Source organism: Ochotona curzoniae, unplaced genomic scaffold (genome assembly GCF_017591425.1).
Source record: "Ochotona curzoniae isolate NIBS_2020 unplaced genomic scaffold, NIBS_Ocur_1.0 scaffold_3208, whole genome shotgun sequence".
Lineage (NCBI taxonomy): Eukaryota > Metazoa > Chordata > Mammalia > Lagomorpha > Ochotonidae > Ochotona > Ochotona curzoniae.
In genome coordinates, this window is record NW_024467106.1 from 28848927 (window position 1) to 28869727 (window position 20801).

General features: G+C 50.2%; 1 protein-coding gene across 3 annotated transcripts in view; it reads right to left on the reverse strand.

Annotated features, from left to right (window-relative positions):
• TMOD1 (tropomodulin 1) overlaps window positions 1-20801 on the reverse strand; it is a 71569-nt gene that overhangs the window by 43546 nt on the left and 7222 nt on the right. For 2 of the 3 annotated variants that reach the window (XM_041004583.1, XM_041004584.1), the window contains one exon: window positions 8191-8356. In XM_041004583.1, coding sequence (XP_040860517.1) covers window positions 8191-8310 — 120 coding nt within the window. In that variant the 5' untranslated portion in view covers window positions 8311-8356. Of the gene's footprint in view, window positions 1-8190; window positions 8357-20801 lie in introns of those variants that run through there. The other variant, XM_041004585.1, reaches the window with a different exon arrangement.

Sequence of the window (20801 nt, forward strand, 5' to 3'; positions counted from 1 at the left end):
TGGGAGAGAAAGAGAAGAGTATGGGGGTTGGGGGATAGGCAGGGCTTAAACTTCAGCTGTGCCTTTTCTGTTCAAGGATGAAGTGAACCAAATAAGGGAGAGGTTTAACATTGGTTTCAGGGGGATGTTGGGAGCATAGGTGAACATCTTTCATAGGTTCTTAAGTGTTTAAAATGTTTCCTGGTAAAAACGCTATCACCCAGGTGGAAATGGTACAGTGAAGCAGGTGGCAGGTGGGGGGCCTGGAGCTAGAAGGTCAGGGGGGCTTCCTGGGGGAGGAGTGGCAATTGGGAGAATTCAGACTGAAGGAGCTAAGAGCTCCAGATGCGAGAGGTCCCCAGGCAGGGGTAGGGGGGGCTGAGAGGTGGGAGGGTGCGTACTAGGAGAAGGGGGTCATGGGTCAGAAGAGCAGGGTGGGGTGGGGACACCAGGCTGTGTGCATGGCCGGCCAGCAGTTTTTCTAAGGATCTGTGCCTATTTTTAGAGGAGAGATTTATTTCTTTCCATTCCAATTGTTTACTTGGGTCCCGGGCCTGCGGATCTGCCGGTTTGTGTTACAAGGGAGAGCTGCAGCCCATGGTCCAAACCTGGCTGCTGCCGCATGGCCATGAGTGCCCTCTGCCTTACAGGACGTGGTCTGGGGTGGGCGTGGGGTGGCTTCACCTTTGTGTGGAGTCTGATGTGCTTCCTGTCCTGAAGGCGGCACTTGCTGTGTGACCCTGAACTGCTCCTGTTCCCTGTCTGGGCTGCATGGTTCTGCTGGTGCTGTTTCTGTGACTGACAAGTCAAAAATGCCCAGGACTGGCAGGAGGAGGGCACGAGATACAGAAAGCACCAATGCCATGACACATGCCTAGGAGAGCTCCAAAAATTGGGGGTCTCTTCCTGTATCACCCCTGTAAATGGACACTTAAGAAAGTTTGTGGAAAATGGAATAAAACAATCAGTTTATGTGGTGCAACTATTTTTCTTAAACCAGGCATATGAAGGATCTTCAAATATTTTCAGAAAACTGGGCCCAGTGCTGTAGCCTAGCAGCTAAAATCCTCACTTTACATACTCTAGGATCCCATATGGATGCCGGTTCTAATCCCAGCAGCTCCACTTCCCATCCAGCCCCCTGCTTGTGGCCTGGGAAAGCAGTTGAGGACGGCCCAAAGCCTTGGAATCCTGCACCCACATGGGAGACCCTGAAGAAGCTCCTGGCTCCTGGCTTTGGATTGGCTCAGCTCCAGCTGTTGTGGCCACATGGGGAGTAAATCATTGGATGGTAGATCTTCCTCTCTGTCTCTCCTCCTCTCTATATATCTGACTTTCCAGCAAAAGAAAATAAATCATAAAAAAAAATTTCTCGGAAAACTGTGTTTCATGGAAAACACTATGTGTAGATTTCAAAATTTACTTCCACCAGATAAACTTACGTTTTCTATTTTGTTCTTGGACTTTCTGAAGAACTCTTTGTTTACGCCAGGGGTGGAGCAGTGGGGGTAGACGGCTTCGAGAGTCTCCAGTTCTAACTTCTCATTTCCTCCTGCAGTTCATGGCCCTTTGTTCTCACGGTGGGCTAAAGAAGGCAGGGCTTGGGCAATCATGGCCTTGAGCGCTAGTTCAAGTCCCTGGCTGCTCTGCTTCTGAGTCAGTTCCCTGTCAATGCACCTGGGAAAGCAGTAGTAATGGGCCAGGTACTGGGGCCTTTGCTACCTCTGTGAGAGATCCAGAAGGGATTCTTAGCTCCTGGCTTTGGCTTGGCTCAACCCTAAGCTGTCATATCCATTTGAGGAATAGACCAGTTGAAGGAAAATCCATCGCTCTTTCACTAGAGACTACATTATTATCATTTCAGGCTTTGCAAGGACCAGTGGGTGTCATGGTTGGGTCTGCAATATACTTTTTGCCAGATTCCCAATGACTGGCTTTAGAACACACTCTAGGGGGTGGTACAGAGGTTAGGATACCACTGGGGACCCCCATATCCCATTTATAGTACCTGTTCAAGTGTTCTCTCCTATGTGTCTAGCTAGCTTCCAGCGAAGGTGCACCTGGGAGGCAGCAGGTGACAGCTCAAGTACTCGGGTCCCTGCCATCATGTGGGAGGCTGGGACTGCGTTCTGGAACCCTGGCTTCAGCTCTGCCCAGCCCTCAGTTGTTACGGGCATTTGGGGGAGTGAACCAGTGGATGGAAGATCTCTTTGTCTCTGACTTTCAAGTAAAATGAAAATAAATATGAAAAAAGGTTTTAAATCCATTCTTAGATTCCAATTTACTATGAAACTGGGATTATCTCTGCCATCTTCTCTTGATCATTTTGATCAATTTTCTAAGATAATTTTTTAAATATTCTACCTTTTTTTTCCCAACAAAACTTTGGTAACAGGAGACATTTATACTTAAATTATTGGTGTTGGTAAGTTTTTAATTATTTCTCATCTTAATATTAGTATGTATGGTGAAAATAATGTGACAATTCCAAGGAAATTAAATTGGAAAAACCATTCGGCTAGTGTTTCCCCAATTTGTCCCCTGTGTTCCTTTCCTTGTTGGTTCCACATGTGTGTCCAAGGGGTGGCAGGTGTCCACACAGATGACCTGGCCAGAAGTCTCTCGGTTAGAATCCTAGGCTGTGTTCTGGGCAAGTTGCTTCCTCTCTCTGAGCCTCAGTTTCCCAATCTTTACAATGAGGTCATTGGGACCAGTGTAATGATAGTTAAGCACCTGCCTGCAGCACTAGCATCTCATATGGGTACTGGTTGGAGTCCTGGATGCTCCACTTCCAATCCAGTTCCTTGCTAATGTTTGGAAGACAGCAGAGAATGGTTCAAGTCCTTGGGACCCTGCATCCACATGGGGCACCTGGAAGAAGCTTGTGGCCCTTACAACCATCTGTGGAGTGAACCAGCAGATAGAAGATTCTCTGTGTTGCTCCTTCTCTTCCTGTAAATATGCTTTTCAAATAAAAATTTTTTAAATCTTTTTTTTAAATGGGACTAATCATGGAATTCTGACAGAGGACTAAATGACATCAGCCACTTAGGGCTTTGCCAGTGTGAAAAAGCCAGCAAGCCCCTCCAAGTCCCAGACCACAGCTCCCTGCTGGATTCCCGGCTCTGGCCCCATGAGCCCCGCCCACTTTCTGCCCTGCAATCTGAGCCTGGCCACTGGCCCTGCTTCAGAGAAGCATCCACTTAACTCCAGAGAGACAAGAAAGGGCAGGTCCTCCGGGGAACCAGTCCCCAGCAGATACTTTTAGCACAAGAAGCATTCCTTTCCCAAGGGAGTTCCAGGGCAACAGTCGCATGATAAGCTCTAGTTTTTCCAGCATGAGAGATACAAAGTTTCGGGGACTTTTTTTTTTCCCATGTGCACTAGTTTGGACTCCTGTCACCAGCAGAGCTGCTTTCCAACTTCTCGTACTCACTTGCCTCTGTCACATGATCCTGGGCTTAAGGATTGCATAACCCAAGACGGCACCCTCCCCCGCCCCCCAAGGGTTTGCTGAGCTCAGGTAGGGGACAAGAGGACAGCCAGGGGCGGCTGGTGGAGCCCATGCAGTCCATCCCAGATGATGATGCACATGTACTCCTGATAGGGAAAATGAGAAAATCACTGGTGTATGTCGGGATTAGACACAGGAAGGGAAACAGGGACCTCTAGAAGGAAGGGGGATGATTTTGTACACAGAAACCAGAACACATCGGGGGTCTAAACCACCTTCCTGAGGACCCTCCAGAAGCCGGAGGACTGTAGTGCCAAGATGAGAACTCCGGACCTGGGATAAGCTACTTCCAGGTGCGAAAAGGGAACAACCATGCTCGCCCTAGGGGCTTACAAAGACAGTGAAGCAAGTGGATGCTTTCAAAGCGTTGCCAACAGGTGCCTGTTCGTGGAAACCACTGTAAAGGCACCTGCCACACAAAAGCACAAATCAAAATGGGAGAGCAGTAGCCTGGCCACTAGTGGGACTGGATTCTGGCCTGGCTACTGCTGATTCAGTGCAGGTTCCCGGTCCTCTAGGCTCTGAAGCTGGGAGCGGCGGGGAGTGGGGGCTGTGTACCTGCTGACTGACTCTGAGCCAGACTTGTGATCCACATACCTCTGGCCTCTCTCTGGACTGTGATTTTAGAACTGGGCCAAGCCATGGCAATGGTGGGAAGGGGAGATGAGGAAATAGGAGCTGAGAGGTTTGTGCTGCATCCAGGCCTCCTTCCAAATTCCCATATAGTCTTGCAAACCAGGTAACAGAGCAGCCCTCAGTGAAGGCGCCAATTGTGCAGCTGGGTCACAGCACACAGGCCTCTGTTGTCCCCAAACCTCTCTCTGGTTTCTTTTTCTGGTTTCTCAGGACTGAGAGAGAAAGGGGCCTTTGAAAGCATCATTGCATCTGAAACCACAGAGGTAAGGAAGTCTGGGGGTTAAGTGATTGACCTCTACTCCCACATTCCGCTCAGCTGCCAGAGGGGAAGGAACCCACCCTTAGGGGCCTGTTCATTGTCACCCTGGCCTCCCAGCCTTGGCCACACTGGGAAGCAGCAGGAGTCACTCTGGGCTTAACCCTCCAGTGGGCACAATCCACCCGGGGTCCCTTGGGAGCAAGAGTCGGCCAGGCAGGCTGTCCGGAGGTCCTGGATTGACAGATCCCCTGAGATCTGAGGTGGGGGGCTCAGCACCCTCCCTAGGGGCTGCCCTCTGGGTTCTAACTTCCTTCCTCCATCCCGGTCCTCACCCCCAGGTCTCCGTTTGGGCTCTGACCCTTCTCATCACCCGTCCTATTTCCAGCCACGGCCTCAGCCAACTTCTTCCCATCAGGACAGCTCCAAAGAGGCAGAAGGCCAGAGACGGCCGGCCTCCTGGCCCCAACATGTGCCCTCCCTCCCCTTCTGGGAACAGAAAGGATCCTAGAACCAAAGCGGATACACGGTGCAGGAGGCCGGGGCTCCCTCCTCATCTGCAGGGAAAGCATTCGCCCACGGCTGACCTACAGCTCCCACATGATCCTCTTTCTCACTCAGCAGCTTCAGCCTCCCTGCCAACCCAAAACCAGGCTTTCTGAGCTATCCCGCAGGCCTCCCCAGGCCCATGGCGAGAAGGCCTCCCTTTTTAGCATGCCTGTCACTCTTCCCTTCCCCAGGACTTAGCCCTTCCCACTTCCAGGGCATCCAACCCACCCCCCCCCCAACCTCCCTGCTATGGAGACTACACAGAGACCGCCCCTCCCCAGCCACCTGGACAAGAGCCTTCACTCGTGGCCTTGGCTCCAAGCCTTCAACTTGGCCTGGAACTCATTGTTTTTATTCTTGACTTAGGAAAATCCAGGGCCTGATTCCAATATCACCTGCTTGGTGAAGCTTCCCACTAGCGGGATTTAATCCTCTTTGAGTTCCCCTACTGCTCCCACTTAGGATGCAGGCTGCTCCTCCAGCTTCCCCTCCAGCCTGGGCCCCAGAAGGGCAGGGATCCCTGCTGGCACCCGGCATGGGGCCTGGGGCTTGGCAGGTGGATGGAGCTGAGTCTGGCAGAAGCAGCTGCAGCTGCCTTGGTTCTCACGATTTGGAGCTATTTGCTGCTGTCACCCTGTGCAGAAGCCATCTGGGATAGAATCAGAGGACCGCCACATCACAGCAGCCAAGGTGGAAGTGCAGTGGCTATTGGCTCCACGTCTTGTTTTCCTTGCAACCAAACTGACAGGGAGGTGAGGTGGGGAGAGCAGACAGGGGCCCAAGGTTCTCTCCACCAGCGCTGTCTTCTAACTCCTCAAACGACTCCACCAGGGGACCAGGCCTAAGGCAAAGTCATGAACAGCATGGCAAGAACACACAGCTGAAGCCTGAAGCTGGGGCCCCTAGATGGGATTCTGGACCATCTAGAAAGGATTTGCCTCATCATATCTGGAGGAATAACTGTGTTAAAGTCCCACAGATGCTTAGCCCTGAAAGGGACTGGTCAGCTCCATGGACTCAGGACTGGGACACACAAGCCTAGAGACAGGTGGACATGTAGTCCTGTGGATCCTGAATATTAGCAGAAATGTTTATTGAAAAGTGTGTTTGATTTATTTATTTTCAAAAAGGAGGACAGGGAGAGAGAGGAGGAGGGAAGAGTGAGCAAATATGAAGGCATCCATCTGCCAGTTTATTCCTCCAGGCCTGAGCCATGCTGAAGTTAGGAGCCCCATGCAGATCTCCCACATGGATGACAAGGGTCCAAGGTCTTGGGCCATCATCTCCTGCCTTCCCAGGAAGCTGGACTGGAAGTAGAGCATCTGTGACTCAAATGAGCCCTCTGACACAGGAGGCAGGTGTGGGTGTCCTAAGCAGAGGCTCTACACACTGAGCCACACTGCCTGCCCCTAGTAGGAGCTGTGCAAATGTTAATGAGATGTTCCTTTCCTAATGGATTGCTATTACACCAGACTGCAGCAGCAATTAGTTATTTTTCTTAAAGGTGTGAGGCATTTCATTTTCAATTTCTGATATGTCAAAAGGAAAACACAATTCAGCAACATTCATGATCTGCCTATTCTTGCTGGGCACTGACCTTGGTACTTGGGGTATAGACATGAGATGAAGACACCTATCTGATAGGTCGCCCAGGAATCCCTCCCTGGACCCTGCTCATGGCTACAGGGATTAAGGAGACTTCTCCAATCTGTCAGCTGCGACAGGTGATGCTAAAGCATCCAAGTGAGGTGGGAGTCTTCTGGCTCTTCATTCCTTGGCACAAGACTGACTTCTCCAGAAGCCTGGGAGACCCTGAATTGGGGGATAGCACATGACAATGTTTCTTGCGCCACTCAGACACCCACTAGCAAACCTGGGCTTCCCAGTCTTGGCCCAGAGAGAGTAAATCCAGACGGGAACACGCTTCCCCCCCCAGGAAACTCAACTATGATTTCACTGAACTGGAGGTTAAAGTTGCTTCCAGGCCACCATGGCTACCAAATGAATGGGCAAAGAGGGAAAGGACTAGGCTGGCAGGAGTGACCAAGGCTGACCATCATGAAGAAGTTGGATGACCACTGGAATATGGGAGACCATGGGGTGTCTTGGTGATGAAGACCAAAGAAAAATCCCAACAACCCAGCCCAGGTAGGCCTGTATCCTCCCAGAGTGAATGCCTTCTCACCAAGCGAAGGACCACAACCCGCTGGGGTGCTTGCTCATGCCAAGGGAACACAGAACCGGTAGCAGAAGAAGTCACAGGGTAGCAACCACGACGCGACAAACCACAGAAGTGAGGACTGCCATTGTGACTTTGTCTGGTGCGCTTGTGTGTGTAACAAATGTCTTGGCTTTTCTCTTTTATTCCCTTTACAGCAATTGGTTTTATATTCTAGTGTGTAAGTTCTGCTGTTTGCACCACAACACTGAAGTTGTATGCTATCAAGGAGAAGAGGAAACACTGCTCAATGATTTTATCTCCAGTGCTTTGCTGTTTGCACAGCACAGTTGTATTGTGGAAGGAAGAATTATGGCCTCATTGGCATCTTGGAATTGACTGTGGTTTACAGAGATATCAATGGGTGCTATATTGCCCAGGAGTAGACTTGAGTTGGCTAATTATGTGTCTACCTGTCTGGACCATGGGTTCTCAGGCATTCACTCAGAACTTACTGAGTGTGTCTTTAGGGGTGTTGCTGGGGGAAATTGACATTGGCCTCAGCACTCTGAGTACAGCAGGTGACAATGGACCCCATCCAATCTGCTGAAAGCCTTGAGCAGAACAATATAGTGTCCCTTCCACCAGCTGGAACCAATGTTCCCCATCTGACTGCTCTGTGCTAGGACACTAATTTCTTCCCTGCCTTTGGACTTGACTCAGACCCCAGCTCCTCCTAGGTCCTCAGCTTGTATCTTCAGACGGGATGAGAACTACACTCTTGGCTTTCTCAAGTCTCCAGCTTGCTGACTGCATGTCTTGGGACTTACCAGGTCCTATTATCATGTGAATCCATTTGCTTAAATCTCTGTCTTTCCTAGTTGTTGTTTTTTTTTTCTGGAGAACTTTAATAGAAGACACTAAAACAAATGAACCCTGGAAAGGCAACACTATTCCAATGTCATTGTTAGAAAAGGGAATAAAAAGTGGAAGCTTCAAAAAGTGCACACCTGTCCATTCCTTGGGGAAGCAATGGCTGCTGTCCCAGCACCTGTGTTGGTACCCCACCCCTCCGCCTCTACCCTGGTGCCCACTCACATCAGGGTCCAGCTCATCCAGCTCATTTTCCAGGGTCCTGAGCTCCTCCTCTGTTAGGGCTCCAAGGATCTCATCTTCATCCAGGTCACGGTATTTCTCAAGTTCTCGTCTGTAGGACATCGCGGCAGAACCTGTCTTCGTCCTGTTGGCTGTGTGGATCAGTGACCTACCAGAGACAGAGAAATATTAGAGAACCCCCTGCCATGTCTATCTTCCCCAAGCAAGCACATACCTGAAGGTGTATGATGGAGTGAATTCTAAGTGGCAGGGTTATCAACGACAAGGGAATGGGTGATTATAATTGGTTTACAAGTATCTGAGGTTTCAAGCAGTTTGACCTTCTACCCTTTGCTCCATGCCCTAATGGAAATGAGCGCTGGAAATTCTGCTTAATGCTCATTTTAAAGGCAGGGGGTAAGTATCACTGACGAGTTGAGTGTCTATATAGTAGGCTCTCCACCTACAATGTTTCATCCAACTGGCACAAAATGCATGGCATGGCATAGCTAACTTATGCCATATGACCAAATGTTGACACTTAACAAGAATTTTCTAACTGAACCTGTGAAGCAGTGTTTCCTATGAGCACCATTTTGCAGGTGAGGATACTGGGCTTAGAGAAGTGCAGGGACTCACCCATGGCATACTACTAAGAAATGGCAGATCTGAACTCAAGGCCTATTGGCTTTCTGAGCCTGTTTGCTACCTGTTGTATCACAGATGTACTGTCTAGTCTGGACCCTTTGCTGCATCTGTAAGGGAGCTAGTTCAAAGGGAAAAGGAGTCTGCCCCAAGGCCAGAGCCCATGCCAGTCACTTTCCAGGCCATTCTGCGGAAGGGTCGTTTCCTCTCGTAGATGATACTTAACACCTAGGTATGACCCACGTACCTGCTATGCCCCAGTGAAGAAACTGAGGGATAGCCAAGGGGTTCACTTGGGACACCGGTCATCTCCCCACCATACTGCACTGTCTCTCACTTAGCCTGAGATGCACAACTGGGGCCTCATGCCGTCTGTGTTCTGGCTTATTTAAAATCATCTTATCACCAGCCCAGCTCATACCTTCCCCATGAAATCTTAACACCCTGTGGCTACACAGAGCTCATTAGGGCCCTGGTTCTGAGTCCGGGACTTGTTCTGATCCCACTCAGCCTGTTGGCAGGATATGGGTTTGCTTCACACTCTTCTCCCCAGGACCCCTCCCAGGGCCAAGCACATAGCAGGAAGTTTGTCACCAGAGTGGCCCTGATTCCAGGCCCCTATCTACCTTTGCTGCTCCAATCAAACTGACTGGAGGATAAATCTATCTATATACACACACATATATATGTGTATATATATACATACATATATATATATGAAAGATTGTTTATTTCCATTGGAAAGACAGATTTACAGAGAGAAGGAGAGACAGAGAAAAATCTATCTGCTGGTTCACACCCCAAATGGCTGCAATGGCTGGTGCAGAGTTGATCCAAAGCCAGGAGCTTCTTCTGGATCTCCTACGTGGGTACAGGGTCCCAAGGCTTTGGGTCATCTTCTGCTGCTTTCCCAGGCCACAAGCAGGGAGCTTGATGGGAAATGAAGCATCCAGCATACAAACTGGAACCTATGTAGTATCCAGGTGCTTGCAAAGGAAGGATTAGCCAATTGAGCCATCGCACTGGGATCCTGGAGGATATTTTATGTTCATCTGTTCTTAGAAAATGTTATCTCCCTGCAGGAGTTATTATCTCTGTCAATGTGGACCAGTCCCTACCTGTCCTCCAGCCCACCTGAGTTTCCAATAGAAGCTGATGGCTGACAGGTGAGGCATCAGCTCAGGGCTTCCTTCCAAGTTCCAGAATCAGTGTGATAAATTGAAAGGATGAAGGCAGAGACCTGAGCGGTAGGTTCTACAAGCCGTGGGATGCCTAAGATTGCCAGCAACTGCTGGCCTTACTCCTGAGGCCTGGAACGTGGCAGCTGAGGACTGACCCCAGTACTGCACTGCCTTCTTCCCAGCAGGCTGTGTTAGACCCCATGCAAACAACCCAGGGCCCCTCTGTGACACAGCTGAGGGGATTTTCCAGAACATCAGGAAGAAACAAGCAACGAGTCAAAAAGCTGGGCTTTGTTGTCATGAAAAACAAGTAATTTAAAACAAACTGCAACCGAAGTTCACAAGAAAAAAACCTGCACTTACAGAAGAGAGAGGGCATGTCTCTCATGGCTGTCTGCACGTGTGAACTCTCTGTAGGAGAAACCAAGTAAGCGGCAGCCGGCTTGGCGACCAGGATCAGCTGCCCAAATACAGAAACCACAGGACCATCGTTTCCCAGCCCAGCTTGGTCTGACGTCTTCCTTTGACCAGACCCCAAGAATGCAATGTTCAGACCATAAATGGGTCCCCCTTGGTTCATTTCTATTTACTTCCATGGAAGCAGGACCAGCTGACAATGCTTGGGTATAGAAAAGAAAAAAAAAAGCCTCCTGGGAGGGGCCCTTGGAGAACAACCTAATTTGGTTTCTCTTAAGTGAGGCTGGGAGTTGGAGAGGAATCTATCACCTCCATTCGGAGGCCAACAGGGACCCTCATGAAGGACATGAAGGCTTCCAGGACTGGCTCATATTCAGGACTTTGAACTCACAGCTCTTTGATGGGCTGCATAACCCAAAGTACACAGGCTGGCATTATGGTGTAGCTGATAAAGCTGCCGCCTGGCATGCCAACATCCATTATGGATTGCTTCATTTCTGATCCAGCTCCTTGCTAATGCTACTAGGAAAGCAGCAGAGGATGGCCTAATTCCTTGGGCCCTCACGGCCACCTGGGAGACCTGGTAGAAGCTTCTGCCAGGCCTAGTGCCAGATGTTGCAACCATTTGAGGAGTGAGCCATTTTTAAGCCAGCTCCCTGTTAATATGCCTGGGAAAGCAGACTTGGATCACACGAGTGTTTTTCAGTTTGTGCAGGGGTTAGGCTGAGTAAGGTGGTTTGCCCTGATTTTTACTGGATGTGTTTATTTGGGGGTCCCTTGAAGAAAAGATTCTGCTGTTCAAAAAAATATATATATTAAAAACTCACTGGACTGGGCCTCATTGTGTGGTGAAAGGGTTGCAGTGGTTGCTGTAGTGTGGAGTTGGGAGGCAGGGTACGAAGCACAAGAGGACAGGGGCTGGGGCGGTGTCCAGTCCATGTGGGGTGAAGCGCTGCTGCTGCTATTGTTACTGGAATCTGCATGCTCATCTTCCTCCTCATCAGGAGGGGCTGGCGTCTTATTTGTCCTTGTGTCCCCAAGGCCCAGTCCTGTTCCTGGCCCAGAGCTTCCCGCTGAGCAGGACAGAATGAGAATCACTGACTTCTGAGCTAGCACACTCGGAACCCAGGGCCAGCTTCTCTTCTAGGCGCCTCTGTTTTCTCAGCTTCAAAATGAAAACATCTGAGCAGAGAGGGGATGGCCTGGGATCTGAGAAGGGGGGCCAGGCAGGAAGCAGGTGCTGAAGATGCTGGGTCTGCCAATCATGATCCTCCCGAAATAGAACAGTTTATAGACTCCCCAAGTGAGAGTGGGCAGCTACATAAATGTGAAGTGCCAACCCAAGTCTTCTAGGTCCTGTGTCCACTTGATACTGACCACACAGTTCAGCCTTGGTGACATAAGGAAAAAAAAATACTAGCAGCCATACTACGAAGCAAAGGTCAGCAGCCAGGACAGTAAAAATGAATGGGTTAAGTGCTTAGTCCAAGCCCTGGGAAAATTTCAGTGGTGAGGGATCTGAGAGGTGGGAGCTTCCTGTGGACAAATTGCTCCTTTATGTTGTTCCTGAAGCAGGTGCCACGGCTTCTGTTAAGCGCCCTCCTGCAGCTGTCTGAGGGACCCAGTGAGGAGACACTGAAGTGGCACTGTGTTGATTGACAGACAGGTTTCCAAATTCAAATATATATCTCCAAGGGACACCATCTTACATCTGCCAGAAGGAACATCCTGAAGGGCTGAAGTTGGTTTGCAAGTTGAGTCCCTCTTCCAAACACCAGCTCCTGGCCTATGTGTTCCTGCCTTTTGGAAGACATTTTAGCTCCAGTGACTCGATGCTCTGATCTTTTGTCATTAAATCCTACACCCAGGACAATGCCACCTGCCTTTACCCCCTCAGCGTTTCTCTTCCTCCAGCTGCAGGCACTCACCAGCAGGTCCAGTCTTCTCTGCCCCTCCCTGGAGAGCTATCTCCCACCCTGCCCTCTCAGGGTACCTCTCAGACAGCTGCTTTCTATCATGTGACATGCCTCTACTCTCAGCTGATTGGACAGAGTGGCTGCCTGGCAAAGGCTGCAGAGTGATTGTTGGCTCAGTGACCTACCTATAAGATGGTCCAAGACTGGAAAAATTGGACTTGGACAAATGAGCCCCCTCTATTCTCTCATTTATTTTATATTCTGGGGGCTGCTCTGATGGTACAGCCATAAACAAAATGGTTTCAACAACAGAAATGTGTTGGCTCTTAGTTCTTGGAGCCAGAAATTTAAAAATCAAGGTGTCAGCAAGGTTGGTCCCAGCGGTGACCCCAGACAAAAATCTGCTACAGGCTCTTTCTCCTGGCTTTGGCAACCTCGGGGATACCTTGGCTTGTGGATGGGCCCCCGGCCCCACCCCACTGTCCTCATAGTCTGCCCTCTGCTATGTGTCTGGGTTCACATTTTCCCCTTTGTAAGGACAGAGTCCCACTGGATTCAGGTTGATGATTTTATCTCCCTTCCTTTTTCTTCCTCCCTCCAGCCTCTGCCTCTTTCTCTCTGTCATATATAGTTAGGGTAGCAGAGACAGAGACAAATCCCATCTGCTGGTTCACTCCCCCAAATGCCCACAGTGGGCGGGTCTGGGCCAGAGCCAGGAGCACAATCCAACTCTCTCAAGTGGGTAGCACCAAGCCAGTTCCTTAGAGTCACACTGCTGCTTTGCAGAGTCTGCATTAGCAGGAAGCTGGAATTGGAGCCAGGGCCAGGAGTCCATCCCAGGTCTTCTACTGTAAAAGGCGGGCATTGTAGGGGCCTGGGGCGATGGCGCAAGTGGTTAAAGTCCTCGCCTTGCACGCCCGGGATCCCATATGGGCGTCAGTTCTAATCCCGGCAGCCCTGCTTCCCTTCCAGCTCCCTGCCTGTGGCCTGGGAAAGCAGTCAAGGACGGCCCAAAGCTTTGGGACCCTGCACCCACGTGGGAGACCCGGAAGAGGTCTCCTGGCTTCGGATCGGCATAGCATCGGCCGTTGCGGTCACTTGGGGAGTGAATCATGGGACGGAAGATCTTCCTCTCTGTCTCTCCTCTCTGTATATCCGCCTTTCCAATAAAAATAAAATAAATCCTTAAAAAAAAAAAGGCAGGCATTGTAACCACTGGTGTACCCCAGGTCCACTCCCCAGTGACCTCAACTTAATTCACTTATTGGTGAAGACCCCATTTCCAAAAGTCACATTCACAGGTGCATCTCTTAGGAGGGGACACATCCGCACCTGCCACAGCATTGAACTGGGACTTGAGGGGAGAATGGGGCAGTGGCAGAGGAAACTGGGTGATCAAGCCACATATATGTGGGAGCTGAAGCTGACTAAAGAGATGTGGCCAGAGAACCAGAGGCCCCCAGGAGGAAAAGCTGATCCTTAGAGAGACAAGGGACCTTGTGTCCCCACAATGCCTTGCCTGCTCCCTCAGGCCTGGATGGCCCTGGTCCCAGTGGATTTCCACAAGAGCCCCGTTCTCCCATGGCTCTTCCAAGGCTGTTCCCTTCATGCCGCCCTTCCTGTCTGAGTGAATCTCTGCTCAAACTCTGGGCCCCCTGCTGCCCAGAGTGTACTCTAAGCATCCTTGTGCACATGCTGCTGCACCTGGCATTCCTAGGCCCTGCCCTGTTGGTCCTCATCTTCTTCCCCAGGTCCCTGTCACCAGCCATGAGGCCAAGATGTTTAGTTGGTCCCAATCAGCCCAGACCCAATCCTGAGCCCAGAAGCCTTCGAGGTACTGCCACTTGAAGTTCATAGACCCAGCCCTGAGCTCAGGCTCTGTGGCAAGGTCCACAGGCCCCGGCCACTTGTCCTCTGTTCTGTCTCTGTGATTGGTGGATCAGTGCAGAAGGGGTCTTCAAAAAGCCCATGACATACATTACAAGAAGACAGTGCACGGAGCTGGCACTGTGGCATAGCAAGTGAAGCCTTCATCTGCATTCCATATGGCTGTCAGTTTGAGTCCTGGCTGCTCTTCTTCCAATGCCATTTCCTGCTAATGCACCCAGGAAAGCAACATAAGAGAGTCCAAGGGGCCCTGCATTTGTGTGGGAGACCTGGAAGGAGCTTTGGGCTCCTGGCTTTAGTCTGGCCCCACTGTGGCCGTTGTAGCCATTTGAGGAGTAAAGCAGCAGATGGAACATTCTCCACCTCTCCTTCCGTCTCTAGTTCTGCCTTTCAAATATAGAAAACAAATCCAAAAGAAAGAAGGAAAGAAGGAATAAACAGTGCATGGGCATCAAAAGTCTTGGATCAAAATATACTTATCTTTTAATGCCATTTCCATCAGCCTTTTGCAGGTGCCTGACATGAGTGTGATGGCTAGGACGTTGGCTATATCTGGAAGCCTCCATCTTGGACAACTTTGTCCCCACTCTCCCTTCTTCTGGTACTTGCTGTTATGATCAATAATTTTTAAAATTTAATTTGAAAGGAAGAATTAGAGAAAGAGAAACATACAGAGAATTCTTCTATCTACTAGTTCACTACCCAGATGGCTGCACCAGCTGGAACTGAGCCAATCTGAAGGCAGGAGCCAAGAGTTCCTTCCAGGTCTGGGTCCCACATGGTTGCAGGGTCCCAAGGACTTGAGCCATCCTCTGCTGCTCTCCCAGGTCCTATGCAGGGAGCTTAATGGGAAGTGGAGCAGCCAGGACATGAACCGACACCCATATGGGATGCCAGCACTGCAGGCAGAGGATTCATGCGCTACACCACAGCATCGGCCCCACAATCTATGCTCTTAGAGAGTCACATGATCTGTCCCCAGCCTCCTACCTTCCTGTGTACACTCAGTCAGGTGCCAAAGGACTTTCACAAAGATTAATCCTTAGCTGTTCTCCAACTTAAAACTGCCTCCAGCAGCTCCCCCTGGGGCCACACATGGAGAAACCTGCACGCTCTGTAGTTGGAGACTTGGAGGCCATCACAAGCCTGCTGCTCTCCCAGTCTCACTGGCTTCTGGCCCCAGCTTAGGCCTTCCCCCTCTGTCCATGCCATAAAGTATCTGAGCATTTTAGTCGTCTGGGCCATGCTCGTGCACCCCCATCAGCTTGGAACTCCTGATCCCTCTGCACGCATTGCCATGCTCTCTGAGATCCAAGTGAGTGCTAGAGCCTCTGCCCAGGCTCCCCAGCCCTCCTCTCCAGGACCTGTGCTTTCTCTGCCCCACAGCCTCAGGAAGGGACACCCCAGTGAAAGTGGTGGGGCCTGGGCTAGGTCAGGGTAGCCATCCCACCTGCCATCTCTGCCTCTCAGTGCCCAAGTCTGCCTGGACTCTGAGGCATCATTATCTCAGGTGTCAGGACACAGACCCCTGGGAGTAGGATGGATGATGGGATCCAATCCCTGGCCAACCTGCCCACCAGTGGGTAGGGGTGGGCAGGGCAGGGCATGGAGTTAGTAGATAATGAGTGATATAAATTTCAAGCCACTTAACTTGCTTGGTTTTCAAGGTCAAGGCCGGGATTATGTAAATGGGAACAATAATCACATCAATAATCACCTTCCATTCCTCAATCTCTAAGGGCTTACAAACACTGATGTCTGCTGTCTTACGTCCCTGTGACAGGCTCCTGACAGAGGCCAGGAGAGGAGATGGCACAGGAAGAGAGAGAAAGAGACAGAGCTAGAAGAGGGGACCCAGCCCTCTAGGCGACCAACATCTAAACATGGTGCCACCTCCTTCCCCTCAGAATCTGGGCATCTCACTCCACCTTGTGGGAGGGTTCCCCCAAGAGGGAGATGACTACGGCATGTGCTGTAGTGCAAAAAAAAAAAAAAAAAATCCACGAGATGCTCTGAAAAAAAGTTACCAACACTGCCACAGCACAAACAGTTCCTTGGTTTTGTGATCTCTATCTATCAGTGTTTTTGTTTTAAAAGATTTCTTCATTTATTTGAGAGGCAGAGTAGCAGAGAGCAAGCAAGAACAAGAGAGATGGAAAGAGAGGAAGGAAGGGAGAAGGGAGCAAGGGAGAGAGATCTTCCATTTCATTGGTTCATTTATCAGTTGGGAGAGAAGCCTGGAACCTAGAACTCCATCCTGGTGGCAAGTCCCCAGACTGGGGCCATCGTCGACTGCCTACCAGGTGCATTGGCAGGGAGCTGGATTCAAAGCTGAGCAGCTCAAACTCCAACAGACACTGTGATACAGGATGCAAGTATTGCACGTGATGACTTAGCCCACTGTGCCCCAACTCTACTCCTGCTAGTGTTTTGTTGTTCCTTATTAAATGTGATCCATGCAGGTAGGCACATGGTGAGACTTAAAGCATGCACAAAAAGCTCACTGGCTGCCAACTTTCATCTATTGCAGGATGCAGCATGGACACCACCCTCTGCTGGTTGGGAACCAGAGAGTCAGCCAGGCATTTCCCTTGCCTGCAGAATTCTCTGTCCAAGCTGATTAGGCACTATAAGGGGACAGGGCCAAGGCCATTGCAACCCCTGTGCCAAGATCAGGCACCTGAGCCAGGGCAGGAAGCTTGCTTGCAGAGATTCCAATCGACCATGCCGTGAGTGGGGAAGACAGGAAGCCCTTTGGTAGCTGGGAACAAGTGGGGAGGGAGAATGCCCAGAGCTGCCAGCTGCAGGGCACATTAAGTCCAAGAACCACCTCCTGTGAGCTGAACTTCTTGGCCCTGCTGCCTGTTCCAGTGTCCCTCCCAGGACACTTAACCAAGCAGGGAGTTCCTGTGAGTGCAGGGCTCTGTGCACCTGCATGGGTGAATAGCCTGGTCAAGTGCTACTCCAGAGAGACACACCCTGAGGGCCCTAGGGCCACACTCAGCATTACCTCCCCAGGATGGTCCTTTGCCTCCTGGTGGTTTCCAAGCATCATGGTCTCCAGTACTTGGGGTCTATAAGATGCTGAGGTCACTGTGCAGTGACAGAAGGAACTTCCTGGGATTTCATTTTCTCCCATGTTAAGCCACTGGGTAATTATCCATTGTGCACCCGCAGTGTGCAGTGCATGAAGGAAATTTGTGGAAAGGTAGACATTTCTAAGAGAGTTCTTCTCAGCGCTTGGAAGCTCATGGCTATGTTTCGAAGGTGAGGCTTCTGTGGAGATCCCACTGGTGGTCTCAAGCACAGGGGTGTGCTGGACCATTCACCCCATACACATATGAGGCCTTGCTGGGGGCCAGCCTGCTCAGACAGCCCAAGTCACCAGGGACCCTGTGACCAACACAGCAGAGTGAGACCCCAAGTCATGGTGAGAGTTCAGCTGACTTCACTAAAGGCATGATGGGCAATGTGGGTCTGGCTTGGCTTCATGTTGGAGCTCAGCTGTGGGGAATAGAGTGGGGGGTACACACTCTTTCCTTCAAAATTTGGCACAGGTTGTATGCAGTCAAGTGCATACATCTTCATGGACAACTTGCTGAACATCCCCACTTGTCTACAGCTATGTACTCAGATTCTCACACTTCTTACCCCCTCCCTTCCACCTGTCACCTCCCTCTAAAGACCTATGATTTTGACCTTGAGCACCTTGCATTCTTTGAGTAAATTTGAATAACACATACTGGAAGCATTCACTGTGCATATTCTTGTGCTTGGCTTCTTTCACTCACTCAGTATGTTCATCTGTCACTCATCCATGCACCTGTAAAAGTTCATTCCTGTTTGTGATTGTGTAATATCCTCTTATGTTAGACGTACTATAATCTACTCCTCTATTGTTAATGGACAATCAGAATTATTTCTGATATTTGATTGTTGCAAATTGTGCAACAAATATGTGTCTTTGTAGAAAGCAGCACTTACTTCTTTTAGCACATGTCCAGGAGTAGAACTGATGATAGAGAGGCTATGTGTTTTAGTTTCAGTAGATTCCATCAAATAGTTTTCCAACGGGATTGTGCCATTTTTGCATTCCCAATAATAGTGTGCAAGAGTTGTAGTTGCTCCACAACCTCACCAGCATCTATGGTGTCAGCATCCCCCCTCCAGGCATTGTGTTTTGTTGTGGCAGCTGATGGCGCATTTCCTGGTGACTGATGGTGCAGGTTCTCAAGGCCTATTTACTGTGTGGATGGCTTCTCCGTGAACTCCGAGAACTCCCATTCTCTTAAAAGATGCTGAGACCAGAGCAAGTGGTGGTCCATAGAAAGACCAAGAGCATGCATGCCATAGTCCATTTCTCTTGCTGTAACTGGACCTCAAAGATTAAGCCATTCACAAAGAAGAGTATTTCCCTCCAACAGTTCTGGAGCCTGGGAAGTTCAAGGTCAGGGTGAGGACATATCTGGTGAGAAGATTTTGCAGAGTCCCAAAGCATTGCAGGGACAGAGCCAGCTGTTAGCTCGGATCTCTCCACTACTACTGCTACTACTACTTCTTTAAGATGTATTTATTTTTATTTTTGTTACAGAGAGAAGGAAAGCTAGAGAGATCTTTTGTTCACTGGTTCACTTCCTAAGTGGCTGCAATGGCCAGAGCTAAGCCAATCTGAAGCCAGGAGCTTCTTCTGGGTCTCCCAAGTGGGTATAGTGTCCCAAGGCTTTGGGCCATCCTCTATTGCTTTCCCAGGTCACAAGCAGGGAGCTGGATGGGGAGTGGAGCAGCCAGGACACAAACTGGCATCCCTGTGGAATCCTGATGCATGCAAGTTGAGGATTTAGCCTCTGGGCCATTGTGTTAGACCCTCTCCTGTACTTCTTACAACATTTCTGATGCCATCATGCGGGTCCCTCCCTTACAACCCAATCACCTCCCAAAGATCCCAATCTCCAAGCAGCAGGGGCATATGACATGAGTTCTGGAGGACCCATTAGAACCTGAGCAGGAAGCTCGACCATACTACGACTTCTAATGCACTGAGCTAACCCAAAAAGGGAAGAGAAGTGACCTGTGGCTCCTGAGAGCAGAGACCCAGATCTAAGAGCTTACTAGGGTACAGACGTGTCATCGCGTGGGCACTGCAGGACACACCGTGCTGACTCAGGAGGCAACAAGCACCTGTCACTACCAACCTTGGAGCAGAGATGACAGCACCCCCGATGATCTTCTCTAGGGAGGGCTGCAGTGTCACCAGAGGGGCTGCTGCTGAAGGCCCTGGAAGGTTTAGAGCCGCTGAATGGAGGAGAAGAGGAGCTCTGAGTCCAGGCTCTGTGAGTACTAAGCCACGTGCATGTTTCCTGCATCCCCTGCCCTTATTTTCCCTGCCTGATCTCACTCTCCCATTAGTCATACTAGAAAGGCAGGGGCACACAACATAGCATTTGACTCATCAAATACTCACAACATAGCATTTGCGTCCCATCCCAGAGCCCACAGAGCCTGGGCTCAACGTCACCTAATGGTCTAAATGAGAGTGAGAGAGAGGCTGGAGTGCGGGAGTGGGGGAGTGCAGGTGTGTGCACGTGCTTTCAAGCTGCATCATCTGGGGGCATCGTGTGTCTAGTGCCACATTATCAATCATGATCACTGCAAGCCCCAAGGGCCCAAGGAGACTCTGATGCATGCTGATGCCCACCTGACTCAAACCACAATGCATTCTATGCTGTGGCTTCTCAGCTCTTCTGGGCATCCCCAGCTACTCAGGCCACCCTCAGCCTTCCCCAGGCTCAGCTCCTTTCCTCTTGCCTCCCAGCTGCACAGTGCCTCTAGCCAGGCACGCACTGTAATGCAAACAGGAAATCCACTAGCATTCTGTTAGACTTGTAATGCGGTCCCATTGGACACTCCAAGCCCTCACGGCTGCCGGGAACTTGAGGGCAGACATTGTTGTCTCCCAGGGGCCTACACAAAACCTTGTACCTCTCAGGTGCCAGGAGCCTTTTTGCTGAATGAATAAACAAGAAGCATTGGTATTAGCTTTGATTAAGTTAACAGCATTGGCAGAGCAAAAAGTGAACTTGGGGGAAAGCTTGTGAAACTCATTTTTTCTGAGTCTCATTTCCCAAACATGAACTGCATAAATTCGCCTCACAGTTGGTGTTAGCCCTAGGTAGAGTCATGGGCCAGCATCATGTACAGTGGATTGAGCCACCGCCCACCTCTAGTGCTAACATCCCATATGGATACCAGTTTGAGTCCCAGCTGCTCCATTTCCAATCCACCTCCCTGCTAATGTGCCTGGGAAAACAGCAGAAGATGGTCTAGGCGAGTGGGCCCCTGCCACCCACATGGGAGACCTAGAAGCAGCTCTGGGCTCCTGACTTCATTCTGGCCTAGTCCTGGCCTTTGCGACCATTTGGGGAGTAAACCAGCAGATGGAAGATCTCTCTGTGCCTCTCCCTCTAACTCTGCTTTTCAAATAAATAAATCTTTTGTTTGAAAAGGTGGGGTTCTTCAAATCACATTTTCTGAAAAGTCAGTATGGAAATTAGCCTGCGCAAGGCCAAAA